At 34.4% G+C, this 19,040-nt stretch overlaps 2 protein-coding genes across 5 annotated transcripts; both read left to right on the top strand.

Annotated features, from left to right (window-relative positions):
- On the top strand, nt 1-6,181 carry LOC131595672 (pentatricopeptide repeat-containing protein At1g62930, chloroplastic-like). Of its 4 annotated transcripts, XM_058868100.1 has the most exons (5): nt 2-1,708; nt 2,117-2,985; nt 3,500-3,536; nt 4,034-4,416; nt 5,177-6,180. In XM_058868100.1, the coding sequence occupies exon 1, from the start codon at nt 80-82 to the stop codon at nt 1,694-1,696; it is 1,617 nt and encodes a 538-aa protein (XP_058724083.1). In that variant the 5' UTR covers nt 2-79; the 3' UTR covers nt 1,697-1,708; nt 2,117-2,985; nt 3,500-3,536; nt 4,034-4,416; nt 5,177-6,180. The 4 variants fall into 4 exon arrangements, with proteins under 4 accessions (XP_058724082.1, XP_058724083.1, XP_058724081.1 ...); XM_058868099.1 differs by having other exon boundaries at nt 1-1,708; nt 2,112-2,985; nt 3,500-4,416; nt 5,177-6,181; XM_058868098.1 differs by having other exon boundaries at nt 3,500-4,416.
- Nucleotides 4,120-5,506, top strand: LOC131598169 (uncharacterized GPI-anchored protein At4g28100-like). The gene is made up of 2 exons (XM_058870796.1): nt 4,120-4,416; nt 5,177-5,506. Exons 1-2 carry the CDS (start codon nt 4,120-4,122, stop codon nt 5,504-5,506), a joined length of 627 nt encoding a protein of 208 aa, XP_058726779.1.
- Nucleotides 6,182-19,040: the final 12,859 nt, after the last annotated feature.

Below are 19,040 nucleotides of genomic sequence, written 5' to 3'. Positions count from 1 at the left end.
AAACTCATTATTTTTGAGGTTAAATTAATATAGTTCTTCACATTTTCACCATTGTAGTTCTTCCCAAATTGAAGAAGCAATGTCATTGATGAGATCAAGGTACGCCCTCTCTCTTCCTTCTGCCAACTTGTTCCTTATTCGATTCTTCTCTCGCAATCACAATCTTGTTGCTGTCGATGACGCTGTTTCCTCATTCAACCGCATGCTCAATACGAACCCTACCCCTCCCATCTTCAAATTCGGTAAGATTTTAGGTTCCCTTGTTACGATCCAACATTACTCAACTGCTATTTCCCTTTTTCAACAAATGGAACTTCGACGAATTCCCACCGACATTGTTAATTTGAACATCTTGATTAACTGTTTCTGCCACCTTCATCAACTCAATTTTGCATTTTCCGTATTCGCCAAGATTCTCAAGCTAGGTTTTCACCCTGATACAATAACAATGAATACACTTATCAGAGGTCTCTGTAACAGTGGCAAGATTAACCAAGCACTTCACTTTTACGACGATGTTATAGCTAACGAGTTTCAACTTAATCACGTTAGTTATGGGACGTTGATCGACGGTTTATGTAAAATAGGAGAAACAAAAGCTGCTTTGCAGGTTCTTAAAAAGATTGAAGGGTCCTCGGTTAAGCCTGACGTGGTAATGTACAACATGATCATTGATAGTTTGGGAAAGGATAAACTTGTGAATGATGCTTTTGATTTATATCTTGAAATGATTGTCAAAGGAATTTCTCCTAATGTCATCACTTATAGTACTTTAATGAATAGCCTTTGCAATGTCGGTCAATTGAAAGAAGCTGTTGGTTTGTTAAATCAAATGTCCTTGAGAAATATCAGCCCGGATGTTTGTACTTTCAATACATTGATTGATGGTTTTTGTAAGGTAGGAGAGGTGGAGAAAGCTAGAAGTGTGTTGGCTGTTATGATAAAACAAGGCGTGAAACCTAATGTTATAACTTATAATTCTTTGATGGATGGATATTTCTTGGTTAAAGAAGTGAACAAGGCTAAACACGCATTCGACTCTTTTGTTCGAAGAGGAGTGGAACCTAATATTCGGAGCTACAATGTCATGATAGACGGATTATGTAAGAGTGGAATGGTGGATGAAGCTGTGAATCTCTTCAAAGAACTGCAGTTGAAAAACATGGCTCCTGATACTATAACATACAATTCGCTTATTGATGGACTTTGCAAATCGGGGAGACTTTGTGATGGTTGGGATCTGATTGATGAGATGCATGATAGAGGTCAACCTGCTGGGGTGATCACGTACAGTATCTTATTAGATGCTCTGTGCAAAAGCCATAAACTTGACATGGCAATAGCATTATTTACAAAGTTCAAACACAAGGGAATTATGCCAAATGTGTACACATACACAATATTAGTTGACGGTTTGTGCAAATGTGGAAGACTTAAGGATGCACAAGAGGTTTTTAGGATACTTCTATCTAATGGCTATCATTTAGATGTTAGGTCCTACAATGCAATGATTACTGGATTTTGTAAAGAGGGCTTGATTGATGAAGCATTGACCTTACTGTCAGAAATGGAAGACAACGGTTGCAGTCCGAATGTTGTAACTTATGAAATTATTATTCGTGCTTTGTTCAAAAGCGAAAAGAATGATATGGCTGTGAAACTTCTTCGGGAAATGATTGATAAAGGTCTAATGTAAGAGTTAAATTAGGTAAGTTGCTTTCTAGTTACAATTTGTTATTTTGAATTTGAATACAACCATCCAATCTTTATTTCCTTTTAGTGTCACAATTTGTTATAGCTTCACTGTAATCGACCTCCTCATTCCCTTGTATATACCATTAATGTTGATCATTTTTTACTTCCGTATTTGTTGACTCCACCCTTTGTACTGAGTCACTGGTTAGTTTAAAATTAGGGAGAATTTATTTTTACAAACTTCATTTTTATTTGTAGCCTTACCAATTTCTGAAAAATTCAGATTCTATTTGACATCGTCACCTATCATTATGTTTGGTTGCCAAAACAGCTATATGGTTTGGTACAAACAGTTGTATTGAATGTTTGATTTAACTTTTGTAAAATCCCTAATGATGCTCTATGTATTATGGTAGTGCAGTCAATATCAAAATTCTTCCATCAGTTCTAAGCCTACCAAAGATTGAAGAGAAAGTTTCTGAACTCATTAAACAGTTTTCCAATAAACGAAAGATGATATTGTTACTTGTGGTGAGTCTTACATAGGCAATCCAGCAAGATGAAATGGAGGTGACAGGGAAGCTGATTAATGAAATATTTGGAAAGGCTGGTTATGAACCTGTTATTCCCATTAAGATTTTTATGAGAGTTGCCTATTATGCCGTTGTTTAGTGACTGCAGTTAGAGATGGATTGATCTAATACGTTATGTTCTTGCTTTGTATGTATTTTCTGTGCTTACTTATAGGTAAACAGGTGACTAATTTTTCCCCCCTGCAGTGTTGCTTTGTTTCCAAATTCTTGTTCTTGAGATCATTTATTAAGAGTTTCATGCATAAAGTTGTTTAGCCGAGAACATCTTTACCGATGGAATATTTGTGGTTGCTTTCTATCATATTCAACATCTTTTGAATTTCATTTAGTGCAATAATATATTGGCTTTCTCATTATGGAAGTCTTTCATTACAGTTTTCTTTTGGTGCATTTGAATGGGACCATGAATCATGATGCTCTTATTTGGAAATATTCTTCTAGCTTGAAATAGGAAATATTTGGAATCATGATGCTATAATGAATGAGATTATCAATACCATGGCAACTTTAATTTGCTGTTTCTATTCAATAGATGTTGTGATCTGGACATATTTTTTGGGTGTTAGCATATATACTAATACTATCCTATAGTCTTTATATTCTCTTACTCTTTCAATTAAACTCATCACGCTGTCATGCTACGGGGGAGGATAAGAGAAGGAGCAGCCATGGTCGCATCTGGAACAAATTTGATCAGGTACAATTTTTCTGTTTCTTATTTGTTTTCTTTTTATTTCAGTTTTCACATTCGATACTATTTCTTCTTTGTTAGTTTGATTTTCTTCATGCCAGTTTTTGAATTATTGATGCATTTATAGTATTATATAAGTATAAATATATATGTGTATATATATATATATATATATATATATATATATATATATATATATATATATATATATATATATATATATATATATATATATATATATATATATATATATATTTCATGAAATATATATATCTCATTAAAAATAATATATATATATATATATATATATATATATATATATATATTTCATGAAATATATATATCTCATTAAAAATAATATATATATATATATATATATATATATATATATATATATATATATATATATATATATTATTTTTAATGAGTTAAACGCATTTATAGTATTATACAAATATATATTTCATGTATATATTATTTTTATTTTTAATTAGACATGTATTTTATTATCCATGACTAGGATGTGTAAGAGCTGAGAAGAATAAAGGTTGCAACAAGTAAGACATGTGCTCTCCCTCTCCTGCTCTCTCATTAAACAAAAACCCTCTCGGTCATGTGAATACTCTTCTGCACATTAAATACAACTCACCTACTCATGTGTCTTAGCATGAGGCTCCCTATCCACATATGCCATAGCAATCAAGCTGTTCATGAAATTGGTTGGAATCAAATATATATGTATGCCCTTCTCCTAGCTTTAAATGTTCATCAACTCATATTTATAAACTCCAATTTCATCTTATACTTTCAACACCACCATGTCAATATCACTCCTTTTCCTCTATATTCTCTTCTTCCCTTCCTACACGAGTCTCCCTGATCCAATTCTCCCAACATCCAACAGCATTAACAATCCCTTCATTCCAAGAACAATCTTATGTTAAAGGCTGTTCTTTATCTCTCTCAAATGAACTTTTTAATGGCATAAAAAGTGAATGTAGTTCATCAAAACACAGTAAACTCGACCGTAGCTGATGTTGTCCCGTTCTTGCAGCATGGTTGTACTCTTTCTACTCTGCCAGTGCTCTTAGAAACCACTCACCATCATCATCGTTGTCGTCATCGTCATCGTCATTTGACATGCCTTTGGTGCCTGATGATTCAGAAACATGTGTGGATGGTTTGGAAAAGGCTTTGAAAGTTAGAGGAATCAAGATTGTAAATCCAAATGCGAGTTGTGATTTGGTGTATTGTTATTGTGGAATTAGGCTGCATCCTTTTAACTGTCCTGATTCATTTTCTGTAACCAAAAGTGGTGAACTTGTTGGAGATGAAAGTGTTAGAAAGTTGGAGAAGAGTTGTTTGAGTGGCGACAAACATGTCAATGGTTTTCAAGGTCTTGGAGGGTGTTCTATGTGCTTGAATAGTCTCTACTTGGTGAGTTTTACAAAATTTAAAAAAAATATATTATATTCTAATGGTATATTCTCTCTATGGTATATTCTGATGTTCTTTGCTTGATATTTTGTGACATGGGCATTGGTGGATCTTGTTGAAAATTGACAAAACTTCTGTCATGTTTTGGTCATATTTGGATAAACAACTTAATTAGCCGCTTAAAACATAAGTACTTATATGCTTTATGGACTTGTTTGTATTATCTTATTCGAGTATATCTAATAGTTCAAGTTGTTGTAAGACTGTTAATGCGAGCTTATGATATGTTTTCAACTTATTTTTGTAAACTCACTAGAATAGTTTATTTATAACTTATGTGATCATAGTTTGATTTTATTTTATTTTTGTTATAGAAATAATTTATACATTATATGATAAACACTTAACTAGGTTGTTTATCCAAATATTGTATGATGGTTGCTTTTTTAATCTTTTGATGAATGCTTTGGAGCTGTGTAGTTCATAAATTACTGGTACATTTCATTTCAACGTCATTAAATACAGTTCTTAACTAAACTTTAATATTGCTACTTATAAGCACATGCATTGTCACTATCTAAGTACAAAAGAATAAATTGATTTTTGGTGTCTGGAGAGGACAGTTGAGAGTTAAGTGAATTCACCAGTCTCTTTTGATAACTTTGGTTGCAAATTAATTTCATAAGAAGTTTCAGGTTAGATATAAATCATTGCTAACTGTCATATTTGATATTTTAATTGAAATATTACTTCTTAACAGCTTAACAAAAAGACTTCAAATTCAAGCAAAGAACAAGACAGAACCGCAAAGATTCACAACAAAGATTGTGAGCTAATGGGCTTGACATGGCTTCTGTCGAAGAATCAGACGACTTATGTTCACACGGTTACAGATGTTCTTCGAGCTTTATTGTTGAATAATGATGGATCTAAGCCACAATCATGCACTCTTAATAGTGATGGAATGCCTCTAGCTGTTTATTCATCTGAAATCATAAATGAGCATTCTTCTTCAACCAACCTCCAACCACCTATGTTTTTTTCTTTGTTATTAGTACTATGTGTGCATGTTTTTGTGCTATTCTCTTAACTAAAACCTTAATCATGGTTGGTAACTATGTGTTGATAGGGACAAGTACATTTCAGAGACAATTATGTGTTTAGTTTAATACAATGAGTTCAAGAAATATGAAACAAAAGAAGGGTGATAGTGTGAATCCTATAACCCTTGAAACTATGAGCTATGATGAATTTGACAAGTTTAGAAAGAAATACTTGGTTAATTACTATCTATCCCTTTAACACTTTTGGGCGTAAGGAACCTAAAACTCTTGAAACTATGAGCTATGACGAATTTGACAAGTTTAGGAAGGAATACTTGGTTGCTTACTATCCATTCAACACCTTTGGGCGTAAGGAAGAGAAACAAAATGTGAAGATGAAGAAAAATAAGAAAGAGGAGGCCAAAGTTATCAAAATTCAAAGATAATCAAAAGTTAACAAATGAATCCAAGAAGAATGTTTTATGAATGGGTTGGTAGAGTTTTTAAGAAGATTGTCCTCAAATGTTCGTCATCAACTCAGAAAATCATGGTCACAACTCTGCTTTATTAATTTCGAATTTGTTTTGGATTTTTTCTGCTATGATAGTTAAGTTAATTTTGTTTTGTTTTTTAGGATGTTATGTTCGCCTAGTCAATTTCAAACAAATTTATATTATGATTCCAATTCTTATATGCTAAATTGTACCTCATATGTTCTATAGTAAATTCTCGTAATCAATTTTAAAGTATTAATTCCACCTTTTACTCCTTTTTGTTACACGAATATATAGCTAATCTGAAAAGAAAGTTAAAAATAATAGGCTAGTATTTATTCGACTACCTACACTTTAATAGAGAGTGAGAGAGGAGATAATTGAAAGTAAATCGAATTTTTTTAATAAGCAAGAATCTTATATAAAGAGTATTAGGGGTATTCTAACCCGTTTACAACCAATTTCTAAGCTACCCTCCCATTTTTAAGAAATTTTTTCTATCATGTCATATATTATGTAAGTTTAACAAATTAACAGAAATTAGTAAATATTAATTTAATTTAATTTTTGTTGTTGCCGTTTGGTTCACACGGTAAAAACAAAGTAAAACAAAAAATAACAATGAGAGAGAGTGACAGGTGGACACGGGTGAGAGCCGGAAGGAAGAGAGAAAGAGAACTAGAATGCAAGAGAATCGAAATGTCTAATTCGATAGATTTAAAATAGATGGTATAACTACATGCTACATAAATAACTTGGCATCTGATATCACGGTAGAAGCGATGGAGAGAACATTAGCCAATTGGAAGAGAGTCAGGGAGGAGTGAAAAACCATGTTTGGCTTGAAAACTAACTCAAGGATATTTGGTTTGGAATGTATAAGATCTAGGTTAATATATCGAGATTTGCAAGATCGAGGAGAAGACTAAAGTTTGAAGGCAACAATCATACCAATTTGAATGAGACAATAAATGTTAGAAGTCAGGAAAAAACTCATGCTGAGTTTAAAGTTAGATAAAGAAATGTGAGTAACCAAGACTTGAGAAGAGCATGGAAAACATATGAAGACACAATTAAAAATAATACAACATATCAAAATAGAGGAGAAATCGTTGAATGGAATGGGGAAGAAATGGAATGGGCTAAAAAAAGGATATATATGACAACCGAAAATATTGAGAGATTGGATATGGCTCGTGTGTTGATTAGGACATCATTTTAGAGTTCATTAACAAAACAAAAAGAGTCCAAATCAATAAAGAAAACTTCACTATAAGAATAACTGAAGAAATATGTGAATGTGCATCTTCTAATTAAGTTATCGAGAAACTAAAAAATACATTATGATTTAGAAAAATTCAGACGAATCATCTGTTCCTCCATTTGTGACATCCATGAAAGATGAAGGGACAAAGATAAATATTGAGGATGATTTTTGACATTTATTACAACAAGTGGAAAAGGCAAACAATGAAGATTATAAAGAGCTTAAGGTAGAAGAGTTAGGAATGAACGAAAATAATGAAAGAAGTGGGACTGAGGAAGGAGCGCGAAAGAATAAGTCAACAGTGAAAAAAAATTAATAAATGAGGAAGGGGAAAGGTTAGTAGAGAAGGAAGCCAAATTAATTCGAAATGAAATAAATAGTGAAAACCTAAGTCCATTAGATGGTGGACTCGGGTTGGATTTGAGACACGGGCAGACAAATAGGCTTAAATCTAAGTGAATTGCTTCTCCCATCCCACCATAAGTGATGGAGAAGCACCCTATGGAAATCCCAAAATGCCTTTGAGAATCCAGAAGCGCATTTTCATATGCACCATAGTGAACTTTACAATTCCACCCTTCTAGAATTACACTTTGATTCTCACTTACAAAAGGACTTTCCTCACAAAGGCACTAAGGCTAAAGTAGTAGTGAGAGAAAGTAAAAAAAAAGTTTAGAAAGAGAAGGAGAGAGATATTTGTGTCAAAACACAAATCTAGATTAAATGAAATGAGGGAAGGGACATCTATTTATAGGCTAGAGGTTGGCTTAAAAAGGAATTTCAAACAAAAGCATTTTATGACAATCTAATTGATTTACACATGTTTCCAATCGATTAGAAGTTTGAAATATAACCGAATGTACAAAAAATGAAGGAAAAATATCTAGTCGTTACACATTATTAAGGCGTTGTTCTAATTTCTTGGGACTCAATTTTGAACTAAGCTAACCAATTAGCCAAAAGTTCTAATCAATTAGATAAGTCAAAATTTTGTTTATAGCTATTTTGACAGCTCCAAATTCATTTGACACAACTTCAAGATATTTTTGAAGATAATTTCTTTGGTAAAAACAGTTTGAAAATATATTTTAGTGTGTGTATGAGCTTTAGTCATGCGTTTTTACGATAAATTTCTTTCTCTTTTGTAGGTACTTACTTGATTAGCTTGAGATGAGGCTTTAGTTACATTCTATTTGATTTACATCATCAAATAGTGAATTCCATCAAACCCTAACACTTAGGTTTGCATCTTTATCCGCTTAACCGTTTATGCTTGGCTTGTTAGAAGATATTAGTCGTCATCATCAAAAGTTGATGTCCTTGTTAAAAGCATATCACTGCAAAATAAGGTTCCACAATAAGAACTTAACAAACTTGAATAATCACTACTACAAATAATACTTTTGATGAGGAAGCTTTCATCTCGAACATGCTAAAAACCAAGAGTATAGATCTTGGGAGTGTAATGTTTGATTTTTTTAAAGAAAATAAACAACCTTTTCCCTCGATTTGCTTAAAAACTGAGGCGACATAGCTATAATTTAACGCCATGTTTTATCCATAAGAATAATAATAAATCTCTTACCTCAGTTTTTTTGGAAAATCGAGGGATTATAGTTGTAAAGGATCTCGCTTCGAATCCTTATTCACTTGTTTAAAGTTTTTCCAAGGATTTTTTCACTTGGCGTCTTTCCAAATTTCATGTTTTTATTTGTTAATTAGTAATTCTCAAAATCTTTTTTATATCAATAAACAAGAATACTATGCAATAATAGAAAAGAAAATATTTTATTGATAATAAAAAATAGGACAACCGATAACTATTCCACATATTCAAACTTCTGAGTCCATTCAACTTAAGCATTATTCCTGTTAACTATTTCGAACTGAGAGAAAAGTTCAGAAAGAACTCTTCCATATGGTATGAGGAAAGTCATTTCCTCCCGAGAGATGATTATCATTTCCTTTAAGAAGTTAAAAATGGTAAGACGAAGATTAACTCTGAATATACGGATAAGGAAGTACAAGAGATGTTTGTCATCTCAAGTAACCGTTTCCAGTAGTTTCTCTCTTGGATAGAGATTTGACAGTAGAAGTTGAAACCAAACGTTTGCATTTGGGAGTAGAGTAGCAGGATTGGTGAGCTTATCTCTGGATGCATAAATTAGGTAAAGGTGGATTGAGTAGACATTGTTGAATATATAATGTACAACACAACTACCTTCCTCTTCACGGTTTATTGTCTAAGCAATTACTTATGGAAATGGGGATAGGAGAGGCATTGACATAGGACTGGATTGCCTCAACATCATGACCAGGGACAGAGATATTTAACCAGAACTCTTTAACGAGATTAATGTAGATGGGGCCATGAAGAATTTCAAAGTTACCATGCAACTTTTGTTTGGAAATAGTTTTCCTTAGATCAAAACCTTTGTCTTTCAAATCTTCCAAATCAACAAACATTTCATTGATAATGAACAAAAGATTTTCACCCATTTTTGAAGAAAAGATAAGACTTTGAAACTAGGTTTGAAGACAAAGGAGTTGGAAGTGAGACGTTAAAAATAGGTATATTGTTTAAATAGCTCAAAAGCCTCCTTGAAAATCCAAAAGATATGTTACGTTTTGAATATGGGTGATCATTGCTATTCTAGTGATAAGATTCCAAAGTGCACCGTTTTAGAAATAAAACCTCATCTTACCGCGAATTTTCTTAAAACCGAGGGAAAAAGAGTTCAGGAACTTTTCTTTTTATTATACTATTTATTTGTAAACTAAATGGTCTATCCCATCGGTTTTATTAATATCAGAAGGAGTCAATTAGAGATGTTTTTCCCTCCATAATTTTTTTGATATTATAGTTCACTTAATTGTTCATCTAATAAGGAGATTAGAATTTGTGGACTAGTTTATTTACGGTGAATGTATCTGGTAGAGCGATACATGAAGATCTTTAAAGGGTATACAAATAATCATCGTCGTCCGGAAGCTTCGATCGTTGAACGGTACTTCATTGGAGAAGCTATTGAGTTTTGTACAAAACTATTTGTTAGAAGAAAACTATGTAGGAATTCCCGAGCCTCGTCATGATGAAAGATATGATGGTAGAGGTATTCAAGGTTTAAATGTTAAGACATTTGACCGAGATGTAATTCTTCAAGCACATTTGTATATATTGAATAACCTTAGTGAAGTTCAACCTTACTTGACCATTCACAAAAGTTTTATCAAGGAAAATTTCTTCCGGATGAGTGAAAAAATGTAAGTGACAGAGCATAATAAAACTTTCATAACTTGGTTTAGTGAAAGAGTTTCTAAAGAGAGTAGTGCATCTGAGACAATTAAATGGATGTCACATATGCCTAAGTTTAATGTAATAACTTGGCGTGCATACGATATTACTAAATATTCGATCTATACAAAATCAAAAGGTGATCGTAGTACCGTGATAAATAATGGGGTTATGTCGAAGCTGAATCTATTTGCTTATCTAGTTCGAAAGATAAGAATCTTGTACTGGAATCTAGAGCGTACTTTGGGGTTATTGAGGAGATTTTGAATATTGATTATGTTACTTTTAAAGTGCCTTTATTTAAGTGCAATTGAATTGACAATAACACTGGTGTAGAAACCAATGAATTAGGATTCACACAAGTTAATCTTCGAAAGGCGACTTATATGAACGAACTATTAATCATGGCATCCCAAGCAAAACAAGTTTTTTATGTCACTGATCCTTCTAACACAAGATGGTCAGTTGTTCTTCAAGGAAGATATGTTCATGTTAGTGATGAAAATCAAGATTTTAATTTTGATACCCCCTCTTTTGTAACACATGTACGTCTCTCATTAGAATAAAATGATTCTGATGATAATGTGTATGTTATTCATTGTGATCATCAAGAGAGAATATGGGAAAGTTAGTAAATAAATGTCTTATACCACTTAGTAATATACATTTTCTCATTTATCTTTTTTACTCTTTTTACTAAGGATTTAATGTTGTTGATGATGATGATCTCAATTGGTTTTAAATTATAAGTGCTTAACAACCAGTGACAAATCACAGAAGAGAACTTATGGACGGTCTAAAAGACTTTGCATTTTGGTTATTGATTTTGTTGGTTTATCATTTGCAAATGGTTATTGCATTTTAGTTTTAAGTTGTTGTAAAATTATAAGGTGTACATGTGCCATTTTGGATTTGCAAATGGTGTAAAGAATAAATATTTATGGTACCATGATTCTGTTTGAGAAATACGCAAAAGGTACAAAGTATCTGTTTCAGAAATGGCCAAAATATGTTTCTGTAATAATGTTTCTGTTTTAGAAATGGCCAAAATATGGTTCTGCAATACATGTTAAAAGCAAAATATAGAAAGAAAAAATAAAACTAAATTGCAATGTTTTCTCCTCGATTACTATTTTAAACTGATGTAATAATGCTAATGTATTACCCCGGTTTCTCAAATAAGAGAAGCAGTTGGCTTGGTGGTAGGGGGCGCCCCTTGCAACCCTTTCGTCATGGGTTTAACACTCATGGGAGTCAAATTTTAAACTTTCATATTTTAACCTTTTAACATCAAATAATAAAATAATAATAAAAAATGCCACATGGAATTAAAATAAATAAAAATAATAAAAATGCCAACTAAGCCATCCACATCATTAAAAAAAATTGCCACATCAGACTTTTTGATGATGTGGCTTGATAAAGGGCCAAAATGAAACTTTTGAAATTTGTTAAGGCCATTGTTGCAACTTTTTTTTTGGCAAGGGGATTTTTCAAACCAAGCCCATATGGCAGGGGTGAAAATAGGTATTAACCCTAAAAATAAACTCAATTCCCATGTGTTACATATGACCAGAGCACAATAAGACTAGCCACCTAGTCCAAACACGCTAAGAAAATCTAAAACTCCAAGCTAAGCCTCCTCTAAAGAACCACTACTCTTCGGAACTTGTGCGATGTCGCAATGAACATCATTCAAACAGAAGGGTGAGAATTCAAATCATATAGATAAACATAATAATGATAAATTTAAAACACAACAAGAATACATTCAGAGAATTCATCACTCTTCGCATAAACATGTATCATATATAATATATCAAGATTCACATGTTTATCTCATACGACATAGCTCCACAATATAAGTAATTATATTCAATTACCACAATCCTCAATTGTATACTATTATGAAACAAAATTCAATTATATAATACCAATCACAACATCCACATATATGCATATCCACCAAAATCGTTCCACATAATCATATCACATAATCACACAACAACAATTCACACCGACATGTGCGACTCAAGTGTGACTCTATGCGATATGCATGTGGATCCCTCTGTTATCATTTCCGGCAAGCCGATTGTCCATCTCTTAGACTAGATAGCCACCTCTAAAGCTCCATTCAGCTTTTAGCTTTCAAACCCCATTCGGAGTTAGGTTTGGGACAAGCAAATAATATTCACAAGATTACCCGACATTGGCTCTTTCAAAGACTCGTGCTAGTGTACGTGTGAACCAAATAAGACTTATGCAAATAAGACGATCTCTACTTCTTAAAGTACATAATCACATATCTTCCAACATTGCACAACATACACAACATGACTTCAATCCCAAACAATGCATCAATTAGCACACCACAATTCAATCACATGTATTGCATCATCATTCATCAATTCATACCATAATACATACATATCTCAAGTATTATAAACATGTGTAAATTCTACCCGAAACCCATCCAAATATAATTGAATAAATTATCAAAATATATGGAAATCCATCTTAAATCATAAGTATACAGGATCCCAAAACAAAGAATAAAAAATCACAAATTTTTAGTACAGGCCGCGCTACGCGCCCACGCACTACCTGCGTTACACGCGCTAAGTCAGAAAGTCTGGCGCCAAGCGCCCTCATACCCGTGCGACGCGCCCTCTAGGTTATCTGCAGAAATTCTTTTACGATGACAGTAAACCATTTTCTCCCATTTCCACCCAAAATCAGTTCCAGTTAAGATTTTATCATGAATTTCATGTTTATATCATATATACAACACATAGAATCAATGATAAACATCAAAACATCACTCACAATTCAATTTCATGGATTCTATCATAATCTCTATAGTTAAGGTTTCGCAAAATCAACATACATACACCAAATCATATGCTATTCTCATACCCATTCATAGAATCATACATAAAATCATTATAACAAGTTAGATTTCACATAATCTATAGATTCACATACCAATTTCATAACAAAACTCATGAAATAGTAATCTCCCAACCTAAAATCATGCAATTTCTAACCCCACATACATTACCCAATTATACCTACCTATAATCACTTGGATTCACACCCTTACCTTGAATCTCTAGTCCTTCTTCTTCAAGAAGCTCCATTTTCCTCTCTTTTCTTCTCTTCTCTTTCTCTCTAGCCTCTTTTCTTTCTTTTTCCCAAAAATTGTTATGTCTCTAAAACCCTAGTTTTCCTTACTAACGCATTTTAACATATTAGGCTTAACCCACCTAATTCTATATTCTAATAAATTAAGCCCATTACTAGATATATACTAGTATTCACATACTCACTTAATTAATTAAATAACACACATATTCAATTAATCACCAAAATATAATAAATAATTAATTATCACGCAAATAATAATTAATGAAATGAGCACCTAATAAATAAATACGGAAATAAAAATCGGGCTGTTACATAATGGATGCGCGTCATCCAGTTTTAAAAATAATAAAAATGCAAAAGTTGGGGATCGAACCCATGTGAAGAACACTTTACCCATCAGTTTTACAATAACCGAGGGGTAAAGTGACAAGTTTTCATGACGCCCTCTGTTAGCTCGCCTCTGTAACCGAAGTTAAAGCCCTTTCACGTTCAAGGTTAGAACCTTATTTGTAATAGTGAATGTGGGTAGCTTAGGGAAGATTGTATGACTCCTTCGGAAGGCATCTTCCTACACCGTGTTGCCTCTTGGATTTACATTGTGTAGGCTTTCTTAAAGATGAAGCAACCTTTCTTCAACTGCTCGGGAATTTTATTGTCGAACCATGTTGTTTAACAATTCATTCGTGCCTTGTACGCCAACGTTGGCTTGCAACAATTGAAATCCAGAGAGTGATTCCATTCTTGGTATGACTAGCGATGCTGGAGGCATGAACGAGGTTCGCCTTGTTGGAGATGCGTAGTGGAACCTACGAACGTTGGAAGTTTAACGAGATCTTGATGTAGCAGATTACTCGTGATGACTTGATCGCCTTTGTTTTAGGGAAGAAGCGATGGATCTCTCGTCGCTTGAGCAGCTGCAGTGGGCTCACACACCGCGGCAGAGGAGTAGCTCTGGAACTTGTCATTGTTGGAAGATCTGGAAATTAGAGATATGAGAAGATGATAATAAGAGTTCATCTATGATCGGAAAAAAATTGAGAGTAGAAATTTGGGGCTCGATTTTAAGAAATATGAATTGCTAGGCTAAAGAAGTTTTGATTCGATGAATCGATAGATAGACATTCAAAGGAGTAATGAAATTTGAATTTGAATTCTCTTTGAAAAATGGCGTGCCTGCTCTTTATATAGTAGAGCAATTATAACAATTTGTTGACCTTCATACGTAGGACACAGGGATACGTTGGATGGATCGTGGATTCATAATGCTCGCAGTCTAACCTAGGATAATACTCCTACCCAAAAAGTGACTTGGATGATTGTTTCATTCTCTGGGTCATGGTTGTTGGGACTTCCGACCAGCCATGAACACTTTGAAATCCATATTAGTTTGAAAATTTTGTGGTTCTGAATCCATTCTGGATTATATCTTTTAGGTGCGTCCGGATTTCAATCTATGGAGTTCTTTAAGATCTTGCTTTAAGGGTTATTTCCAATCTCCACAATTTGTTTGTGCTTTAATTGAGTGTAGATTCCAATCTCCATAATCGAGGGTTGTTTTTAATATTTCCATAATATGTGTGAATAACATATGGGGTGCATTGAAAAATTAATAATTATTGCGTCTTTGATTGCTGACCCAAATTGAATATCACTGCTAGGGGTGGCAAATAGGCATGTCTGCCTCGTTTAGAGTCGCTCAACAAAAGCTTACAAAATAACGGGACAAACATAGTTGAGGATGTGGGCCTAAAATCTAAACGCGTCTCACAAAAAAGCGAGGGCAGTGTAGGAAGGTTCTGTGGGCATTGCACCTTTTAAGCTTAAAAATACAAAAAGTTGAGTTAGTTCTCACTCCCACAAAAGTCCGAAAAAAACTGGAAAAAGCGGAGAAGACACATTAGAATTTACAAATCTAAACCCTGGGTATGTCCTGCACTAAAGTGTAGGTAAAACAACATACTTAACAGTCGGATTCATTTTGCCACCCCTAATCACAACCCATACCACTTTTGGCATAGTAGATGGACCACTTATCTAAATCATCCACATTTGTATAGTGAATTTCTTAATAGACCCCATGAATCTCTTAGACACCATGTGAAATTCCAAATTTGCCCCTGCTTCCGTAGATGCACATCCGGAAGCACCATTATTTTGCAAAAAAATTGAGTCGTTCCGTAGATGCATCTACGTAACCGTTAAAAAACATAGTATAACATAGTTAAATTCAACTTATTTCAGTTCACCAATCCTTCCGTAGATGCACCTATGGAACATGGTGAAAATAGAGTGTTCCGTATATGCACCTACGGAACACTCTGCTAAATTTTCAAATCATATTCATTTCACTCCAAAACTCAATTTTTATTACAAAATGTAAAATTAAAGTAATGCATCTTAAAGAGAACAAAGACAATAGTAGGTAGACCAAAAAAATACATCGTAAAAATAATATCGGTCATAATGTCAAATACATCAACAAAATAACATACATAAACGAAATAAAAATACAAACATAAAAAAAAAACAACAGAAATCACTATTGTGTATGTCGGACATCATCCCGCGCCTCTCCTCTGGCTCTGGCTCCGCCTCCGCCTCTGCGTCCACCACGCCCTCTGCTAGGTCTGTCTCTAGTGTCAAGTTCCCCACCAGTCCCGACACGATGTCTACGATACAAAAATGCCTCCTCGGCTAGCCTAATCATAACATTCACCACACGCCTCTGGTCAGACCCCTCAGGGAATAAATGTAACATCCCAAAATTTCTAATTTAATTAGTTTAATTTAATTTTAAATTAATTAATTTGGATTAGCATTTTATTGGAATTATGTGGAAAGGAATATAAAATGTTAAGTTGTTGGGCCTTATGGTGGAATTAGTAATATGGGGGTGTAAGTGTAAGGGAGCCCATCTCTAATTTTATGTTTTCATGAAATAAGGAAAAACAAGAGGAAAAAGAGTTAGAACGTGAAAAACAAGAAGTTGTGAGAAGAGGAGCTGAAGAACGTGAAAGAGAACCAAGAGGGAGAAGACCCACTCAAGGATTTGACTAAGGTAAGGGGGGACTTCTCTGATTATCATCTATTATCGGGTTAGGGGTTAGTAATATTGAATAGATGTAGGATTCGGGTCAATTGAGTCATATGATAGGTTTAGGGATTGAATCAAATTGTATGATAATTGATCTTGTGTATGAAATCTATGATATTGTGTGATCATGGCTTTGTTTGATGTGAAATTGATGTATTGTGATGTGTATTTCGTGGTATGTGTGCATTTCATTTCCTATTATTCGAATTGGTGTAATTGGAATGAGTTGGGAATGGTTGGAATGTTGTTTTCTGCAGAATTTGGGGTTGCAGGTACGCAGTAACCGGTTACTGGGAGCAGGGTAACCGATTACTGCAGTGTAAAAAGGGAAATATTGCTGGCTGGGAGTCAGTAATCGGTTACTGAAAACAGGGTAACCGATTACCCATACAAAAAACAGGGGGATGTATTTTCTGGAAGTCAGTAATCGGTTACTGAAAACAGGGTAACCGATTACCCATACAAAAACCAGGGGGATGTGTTTCGTGAGTCAGGGTAACCGGTTACTGGCCTTTGGGTAACCGATTACCACTGAAGGTTTTTGAAAAATGCAGAATTTTGTAAAATGCATAACTTTTGAACCGTTGGTCCGTTTCGCGTGCCGTTTTGAGCTAAACGAACCTTATTAAATAATCTATGTGATGATTAATGATGTGATTATGATTGAATGATGCATATATATATAAACATGCTTGATGATGATGATGATTATGATGAAATGGGTATTTTGACGATGTTACTCATAGACTTGACGATGGTATAAGTATGTTCATATATGTTTGCATTCATTCATGTTCATTGGTGATACTGTATCCATAAGGGTGTGTTGGATCAGTGAAGGGCATGATTCCCATTGTGTGGAATCTGTGCCGGCAGGGCCGTATCTTGATGATGTTGGATCGGTCATGGGTTATTCCCATTTGATGATGTTGGTACCACATGCATAGTGTCAGTTGCATTCATATGCATGACTTTTATAACATGATTGGATGCATTCCAGTGTTATAAATATTGATGATGTTGATTGATTGCTTTGTGATGTTGAAACTTGTCTGAATGTCTGTTTGTGAAACAATTGGGTGAACAATACAGCTATGATGTGTTATTGCCTTATAGCCTTATAACATTTGTTAATTATGATGAAGACTCACCCTTACATGTTGTCATTTTCAGATTGAAGATAGCGGCTATTCGACTCGGTGAGGATTAGCTCATGAGTCAGTTGTTTGGTTAGCGTCAGGTGTCATGCTCTGATAGTTGTAACACTGGGGATGCGAACGTTTAGAGTTTAAGTTTTGATAACTCTAATTATGTTTTGATGTTTGAAGGATTGGTTTGAAAATGTTAAACTTAACCTGTTGAACTATTTCCGCTGTGTTGACATGAATTGTTTTGATTTATAAGAATTGCCTCAGTGAATGCATGACATGACTGAATGATGTTTTAATTTATTTTGAAATTGTGACACCCTTATTTCATGTACTCTGAATAACTTTATTTAATTGTGACACCCTTATTTCATGTACACCCTCAGGAACCATGTGATGCTCCTAGTCTGCAAAAACCTTATCTAACTATCGATGAGTCATGGCGATAGGAGCGGAGACAGTAGGGTCTCGACTCTCGAGGCATCGTCTGTGTGTAGCCAAACTGACGCATGATGCACTCTGGAAGATAACATACAATAATGGTCGAGCTGGCGGCCAACCTTCTAGAGTATAGTGTTATCTCATCAAACGGAACCGTCTCACGGTGATCAGCATAACAGTCATATCTGACGTCCTCGACAGTCATGCGGTCAAGTCCGTGCCTGTAAGGATCCGACACCTGGTACCCTCTAAGGGGGATGAATGCAATGGCACGCGGCATGAGCTCAATGTGGGTAGGCACCTCTCCCCAACCAATAATGTCTGGGAAGTGTTGTAGTATCCAAGTCTAAAAAAAACACGGTTATTTTATTGTACTATTACAAATATATAATATGTAAAAGGGTATAAGATTGTTACCACCAAAAGGGTACAACTGCCTGCCACTGTCCTTGCCTTTCACACGCATCCCTCTCTGAGTTTGTAGTAGATTTACGCCAGTACAGCCGCTCCCCAGTCGTACTCTCGGATAGGTACTGTATCTGATAAATACGTCGAGCTCGTGTCCACAAAGAGCTAATCTATGTGTATATCCGCCTCTACCCCATCATCAAAAGCCTCATGTGCCGCACTCAGCGCCTCATCATATCTCCGCTGCAAGAAGGAAAACCTCACGTGCGCACCCGTAGGTCCTCTCC

The sequence above is a fragment of the Vicia villosa genome, linkage group LG4, assembly GCF_029867415.1.
Source record: "Vicia villosa cultivar HV-30 ecotype Madison, WI linkage group LG4, Vvil1.0, whole genome shotgun sequence".
NCBI classification, from domain to species: domain Eukaryota; kingdom Viridiplantae; phylum Streptophyta; class Magnoliopsida; order Fabales; family Fabaceae; genus Vicia; species Vicia villosa.
This window is presented reverse-complemented; position numbering and strand designations above follow the sequence as displayed.

Bases quoted from the DNA above. Each gene is read 5' to 3' on its own strand.
- LOC131595672 (XM_058868099.1), top strand. From the start codon at position 80: ATGTCATTGATGAGATCAAGGTACGCCCTCTCTCTTCCTTCTGCCAAC.
- LOC131598169 (XM_058870796.1), top strand. From the start codon at position 4,120: ATGCCTTTGGTGCCTGATGATTCAGAAACATGTGTGGATGGTTTGGAA. The intron at 4,417-5,176 runs GTGAGTTTTACA...ACTTCTTAACAG, and splicing joins GCTTGAATAGTCTCTACTTG to CTTAACAAAAAGACTTCAAA.